Source organism: Hemitrygon akajei, chromosome 9 (assembly GCF_048418815.1).
Source record: "Hemitrygon akajei chromosome 9, sHemAka1.3, whole genome shotgun sequence".
In the NCBI taxonomy this organism is placed as follows: Eukaryota; Metazoa; Chordata; class Chondrichthyes; order Myliobatiformes; family Dasyatidae; genus Hemitrygon; species Hemitrygon akajei.
This window is the reverse complement of record NC_133132.1, coordinates 42167554-42174864: the sequence shown is the minus strand read 5'-3', so window position 1 is coordinate 42174864 and position 7311 is coordinate 42167554. Positions and strand designations below refer to the sequence as shown.

At 42.1% G+C, this 7311-nt stretch overlaps 1 protein-coding gene across 1 annotated transcript in view; it reads right to left on the bottom strand.

Annotated features, from left to right (window-relative positions):
- Window positions 1–1514: 1514 nt before the first annotated feature.
- LOC140733043 (protein lin-28 homolog B-like) overlaps window positions 1515–7311 on the bottom strand; it is a 248381-nt gene continuing 242584 nt past the window's right edge. The window contains exon 3 of the mRNA XM_073055835.1: window positions 1515–3052. Within this exon, the coding sequence (XP_072911936.1) occupies window positions 2683–3052 (370 nt within the window). The 3' untranslated portion in view covers window positions 1515–2682. The remainder of the gene's footprint in view (window positions 3053–7311) is intronic.

The window sequence follows — 7311 nt, the reverse complement described above, 5'->3', positions numbered from 1 at the left end:
CAGGATCAAAAATGTAGTAACCATTGCATTACACATAAATAAGAGCTGGTGAGGGGAAAATTCATATCAGAATGGATTATTTTTTAAACTCAATGGTCCTGAATCCAAGAAACTATTTTTGTTATTCATTCCTTTAAGGGATGTGGGCGTCACCAGCTAAGCCAGCATTTATTGCCCATCCCTAACTATTGAGCCTTTTCTGTTTGTTGGTAATTATAACAACAGATAACAGCTATTGCTCCCTGGAACTCTTTCCCTAACTTTTGTAGCTTTGATGCACCCTTAAAATCCATATTTTAAAGGTGCTTCCTCCTAGCATGCCTAGATATGTAGCAACACACACAAAATGCTGGTGGAACGCAGCAGGCCAGGCAGCATCTATAGGAAGAAGTACAGTCGACGTTTCGGGCCGAGACCCTTCGTCAGGACTTCGTTCCAGGACCCGAAGAAGTACAGCCGACGTCTCGGCCCAAAACGTCGACTGTACTTCTCCCTATAGATGCTGCCTGGCCTGCTGCATTCCACCAGCATTTTGTGTGTGTTGCTTGGATTTCCAGCATCTGCAGATTTCCTCGTGTTTGCCTAGATATGTAAGTTTAGTTATCTTCAACATGGGATTCTTAAGTACATTCAAGACTCAATACAGCCGTCCCACCTTTGGGAAGTCCATTTGTAGGGCTGTGGGGGAACAGCTCAAGAGTTCCACTGGCTGGGCAAATGTTTCAAAGCTATCAATATACGTGATGATCCAAATAGGTTTTTTGTAAGACTATGGTTTCAAAACACTATTTCATATATAGGCTTAATTAAGTTGTAAACATCCCTTCTGAGTAAGTGTAAGTGTTTCATGTTTTGTTCAGTACTTATTTCAAATCAAATCAAACAACTTCAGACACAATAGCACCTTCCAGTTAAAATATAATTAAAAGGTAAAGAGATTAATTAGCTATAATGGAATTTCCTACAAAGCAATTCTGAATCAAAGTCATACTTAATATCATGACTTTGCAAGATCATCTGTGGCAACCCTTTTATTCCACCAGCGACCAGTGCAATAGCCAATTGCAGAGCAGCCAATAGCTGAACACCCTAAATATTTAAACTATCAAAAAAGGACTTTGTATCGTCCACAGGATGGGACCTCCAGTGAACTACATCAAGGGGCAGAAAACCTAGTTAATGCTTCACGAAGTTTCCAGAACACAAACTTCCAAATAGGACTTCTTGAGTGACATTTTCCCCCAGTAACATTAAAGATTTAAAGAGCCTCTTAATAGTTCAATTTCAGATTACCATTGGCATTAAAAGGAGTGATTTCCACATAGGCAAGTTCTTCACTGACCTCTCTGGGCTTCTTTCTTTTCAGAGAATACATTGATGAAATGCATTTACCGCATTTCCCTTACATTCTCCAATTCTCAGTGTGGTTTAATTACTGAAATACAAGAGGGTGATGCATATTTCATGGACTGCAAGAGGGGGTATATCATGTTGTGATTTAAGGACATGTCTAAACCTCACTTGGAAGTATTCACTATAAACTTTAGTAACTGGGTACCTGAAAACAACACACGACAGTCAGGTTAAAATTTTTCCCAGATCTTAGGCAAAATCCCTGCCTTCGTATCTGCGGCTGTATTTTCCATTTGAGCGTTAACTTTGTGCAGGATGACTTCCAAATCAAATTTCAAATTATTGCATTGACTGCGGATGAAGCAATTTACTGACCCTGGAAGTATTTGACCTTAGGTGAACCTTTTCTTTTGATGCACAGAATTTAATACTGCATCTCTTGTACCTGGGCTTAGAAACAACGTCAACTGCTGCTGAGGTGTTTACTGCAGAACATCAGCAGAAATGGCATGACATTCAAATCTTAAGGACTCTATTTTTAATCTTTTTTATATGTAGAGCTATATATATCTGTACATTATATATATTTATTTGAAAGTATACTACAGTGTTCACAGATTTGAGTTTAAGACACAATTAACAAAATAAAAAACCCAAAAAGCACTTGCAACATTAAGACACAAACACATTCACATTATCTGTAGTTTCAACTCCCCAATATTAAGGTCCACGGCAGAGGCATGTACCTCAGTAGTGATCTTGCTTACAGAAGAAAGATGCACTCTTGTGTTATTTATTATATATAATTAGCAGACATCTAGCCAGATATTTGCTGATTTCCTTGGTACCCCAGCTCTGGTAGCATCCACATCTTGGTTTCCTTTGGTATTCAATGTGTATAAACAGCTTTGCTTCAGCTGCCCGCCAAATCGGACGGAGCCTCTGCAATAAAGCTCCAGCGTTGATCAGATTGTGTATTGCTTTGCAGTTCCGGGAGGACACCTAATGGATTGTGAACAGTATTCATTATAAAAGGTTAGAAAAGTCAAGGAAAGGAAACACGGCATTTGACAATGAAAACATGTTTCACTGGGAAGTTTCTGCATATTTAGGTAAAAGTAGGACACACTGGATGTGCACTAATTTAATCCAAAGATAACTCTTTGTAAAGATTGAATTAACCAGTTGAAAGTCTCAGATGATTTAATAGATCCTTTGTTTTCAAAGAAAGGAGTAGCAGTGTGTGGGTTTACTTCCCCTTTACTTTTTCAAGTATGAGGTAGTTTAAGATCCTGTTTATTTCTTCAAAAAGAAACACTTCAAGTGTGGTTATTTGCTTTCTGTTTTTTTCCTTTTCTGAACGGAAGACCCCTTTCTTCTTTGCTCTTCTGGGCACGCAGAAGCCTCGTGAGATGATTTGCCAGAGTTCTCCATCTCGGGCTTTTCCTCCTGAAGATGAGCTGGAGCTGGGTGGCCTTGAGCCCCTCCCACTTCCCTCGGGAAAGCAGCATATGAGGAGGTGGAAGGTTGAGGATCTGCTTCGTATTTTCCCTGAGGAATAAAGGACTGTGGTGGGACATTTTTGAGAGGACAATTGGCTACCATGTGCATGATGCTCTGGCAGTAATGGCACTTCTTTGGCTGAGGAGGTAGATTGCATTCCTTAGCATGGTGATCAAGGCCTCCACAGTTGTAACATCTGCATAGAAACAAAATGAGAGTCATAACAATAGCTGCAGCAACACTGAGAGGCAGCTGAATACCCTGTATAAAATCAGTGGTCCTCTGCCTGTTGCAATACTGAATATTGAGAAATCCACAAGGGATTTTAATGACGTAATCATGACAACATAGGAAAAGATATCAATGGGCAGTACTACACATGAATGTATTCATTGTAATCCAAACATTATCGCTGGAAATATCTGTGAGAGCAACTACGGGGGAGAAAAAAAAGAATCACTGCAAGCTTAGATAGCCCTCCTCGCTCTCCACTATACCCCCAATCCTGGCTTCATCGCAAATTTTCCACATTATCATCAAAAGCATTGGTACAGATGATGGACACAGGACCGATCCCTGCAGCACACTATTCGCCACAGACCTCCAGCCCGAGACAACCACCTACTACCAATCTCTGTCTTCCCCCCACGAAACCAATACTGAATCCAATTCACTACTTCGACCTGCGTGCCAAGTGACCTAACCGTTTGGACCAGTGTCCCATGGTCAGAGTCCAGGTAGACAATGTCCACTGCAGCCAAGTCTCACTGATGACCATGTCATAATTCCATGAGATTATCCATGCTCTAAGTTTATCTGCCATACCTACAATACTCCTTACATTGAAATATACACTCAGTGGCCATTTTATTAGGCACCCCCTATACCTATTAATGGCAACTGAGTGTATGTTCATGGTCTTCTGCTGCTGTAGCCCATCCACTTCAAGGTTCAACGTGTCGTGCGTTCAGAGATGCTCTTCTGCACACCAGTGCTGTAACGCCTGGTTACTTGACTTTCTGTCGTTTTCCTGTCAGCTTGAACCAGTCTGCCCATTCTCCTCCGATCTCTCTCATTAACAAGGTGCTTTTGCCCACAGAACTGCTGCTCATGTATTGTTATTGCTTTCTCTCGCACCATTCTCTGTAAACTCTAGAGACTGCTGCAGATGAAAACCCCAGGAGATCAGCAGTTTCTGAGATACTCAAGCCACCCTGTCTGGCACCATCAATCATTCCACAGTCAAAGTCACTTAGATCACATTTCTTCCCCATTCTGGTGTTTCGTTTGAACAATGACTGAACCTCTTGACCTTCTATGCATCGTGCTGCTGCCACGTAATTGGCTAATTAGATATTTGCATTGACAAGCAGGCGTACATGTTCACCTAATAAAGTGGTCAGTGACTGTCATGTTCTAGAACACAGGAATACATTAAAAAGGCTACTCGACCTCTCAGGCTGCCCTGGTATTCGATACTATCACGGCTCATCTGCCCCAGGTCTCGTGGCATTTTCTGTTCCAGTATTGCATGGTCCTCAGTTCCCTGACCAATGAAAAATGTATCTTCTTCCACTTTAAATGCCTCCAGTTATCCAACCTTCAACTCCCTCGAGGTGGGAAATAGCACATAATAAGCATCCTCCTAACTCGTGGGTGGCCCAGACCTGCACTCTCACTGCCTCAGAGACGTGGGTTTGGTCCTGACCTTGGCTGCTGTTAGCATGGCGTTTGCATGATGAGGTGAAGGTCTTGTATGCATGCCTTTATTCCTTCTACCAAAGTGCATAACCAAAGTTGACCACCCAATTAATTTGAACGACTTGGTTTACTGGGTGGCCACCAGATGGCGCTGTGTGTAGTGCACACAGCACTAAGTGTGGCGAGACTCTTTTTGACTAAAGCACCCTATTTTCACTATTTACATCGCACTTGTTGGTGGTAGTCCCAATTATTTTGTGCTTATTTTATGTAAATTTAACCCTAGCTATGGCTTCTGAGGTAAGTGCAAGTACCAGTGGTGGTGTCAAATGCAAACATCAGTCCATATTGATCTAAGAAAAGGTAGAAATGTTGAAAAAACTGGACCATGGTGTTTCTGTGCATAAGCTGTGTGACTTATATGGCACTGGTTCATCAACTGTGTATGACAGAAAGCATCAAAGGGAAAACACTTTTGTCTTTAATTTAGGTGCTTTTTTGTTAAATTCTCTTCCTGTGTAGCATATTGTTATTGTATGCTTAACCTTGCTCTGTATCAATGCTCCTCATTGGGATTTGGGGTTTTTAATTTTGTAAAATGTTTTGAAAAACTAATTTAAAAAAAAAAGGGAAAACATTTTGCAATTCTACGCAAACAGAGATTGCCTAAAGCAGGGGTGTCAAACTCATTTTAGGTCACGGGCCGGATTGAGCAAAATGCAGCTTCATGCGGGCCGGATCAGTTGGACGCGTGCGAACGCAACTTTCGTTGCCTCCGTTTTTTCAGCCTGCTCTCATGTGTCTCAGTCTCTGCTATAACTACAAAGTGTCTCACTTTACAAATTCCGTTTCTTATGAACAAGACTGCTGAATAAACACTAAAAACCCTGAAAACCTGGTACCTGAATAAACTCAGCATTAGCCATATCATACGCCATAGGCGCTTCGATTACTGGGGCCAGCTTTAATAGTAATTAGATATTATCTCGCGGGCCAAAGATAATTCCTTGAGTTTGACATATATGGCCTAAAGCAAATGTGCATTAGAAATACAACGAAAATTTGTAAGAACACTGAGGGTAATCAAGTGCTCTTACAAACCATGGTTTCGCCAGCTTCGGAGTGATAAGAGTCGAATTGTCAGGCAGTATGATAATGAACTGGTGGTGTAGTGGCATCAGCACTGGTCTTCAATGCAGATGGTCCAGAGTTCAAACCCATCTGGGTCCCATCCTGGGCAGCAGCCATATCTGCTTGGAAGAAAGACCTAGCAATCTACTTCTGTATCTTGCCATGAAAACCCTATGGTCCATGAAGAGTTGGATAAACAGCAAATGATAATGAACCAAGCTAAGCTGTCCTGAGCTGGGTGTATAAAGCAGTTTCATCTGGGAATGCACACCTAGGAAAACAAAGAAGTTCTCACAGGATTCAGACAATCTAAGGACAGCGTTACCATTTTATGGTGCTCCAACGCAGCAGGTACTCACAGACGTAAACCACTGGGGATTAGAATAAGTATATGCCCTAGGACCTTGAAAGATGTTAAAATCTAACCAGTAACATATGGTGCAAATAAAAAAATGGCTAGGTTACCATCGATAGAGAAAAATATTTTGTGCCCAAGGCCAACACACATTGCACATCTGTAGGGCTGTCCAAAGGTTGCAAAGTTCTTCTTGTTTTGGATAACAGTTCAGCTCACCCCAAAGCTGAACTCCTGTGTAACAATAATGTTCTGACAGTGAGTTTACCACCAAACTCTACATCGTTTATCCAACCCCAAGACCAAGGAACACAGTGCTCTCTAAAAGACAAGTATCACTCACTTTTTGTGAAACGTCTATTAGATGAGATGAACGCTGGCAATTCTGTACAGTCATTTATTAAAGAATTTAACATGAAGGATGTTCTTCTGTTCATTGCTCGAGGGTGGGAGAAGGTAGAACCTTCAACACTAGAGAATGGCTGGCATAAGTTGTGGCCTGCCTTGATTCCATCTACCAATTCTTTGCCCATTCTCGCAATTTGTCCAAGTCCTTCTGAAACTGTCCACTTCCTCAAAACCACCTGCCTCTCCAACAATCTTTATATCATCCGCAACTATGGCCACAAAGCCATCAATTCCATTATCCAGATCATTGTCAAATAATGTAAATATCTCCTTCCAGTAAGATGGAGGCACCCTCATATGCATCAGCCTTGCAGGGGCAACCAAAGCTGTATTTTTGTCTTTTCTAAAACTCCTCTTTCCGATCGCATGGCAATGCAGGACATTAAGAACCCCAGGTACTGAAGGTCTACCCCATCAGCCAGCTGCTCACCTGTGGAGGAGCTGGACTTGGTGCGAACTGTATTGCCCCCTGCTGCAGAAAGGTGTTGAGTTAATGTGTTAACACAGTGTGCAGTCCAACTGTGAGTGATTGCCTTGGACATTTTCTTTGTCCAACAGCAGCAACAGGAAGACCCTGTTGGATACTGGCACAGGTCCACAATCCCTTCTCTGAAATCCGAAAAGCTCTGAAAACTGAAGCTCTTTTTGTGGCGTGTGGAGCGTGTCATAACAAGGCTTGTTTGGCGCGCCAACAGCTGACGTCACTCAGGTGTGACGTGGCAGCACTAGCAGAGGCTGCCAGATGTCACTTGTGGCTCAGCACTCGTACTGGTTACACGTCCATTTGCTGTTCACTGATATTTTGTGTTCACTGTTGACTTTGTGTTTAATTTCACTGTGAAAATGTCAAATCGAGCTGC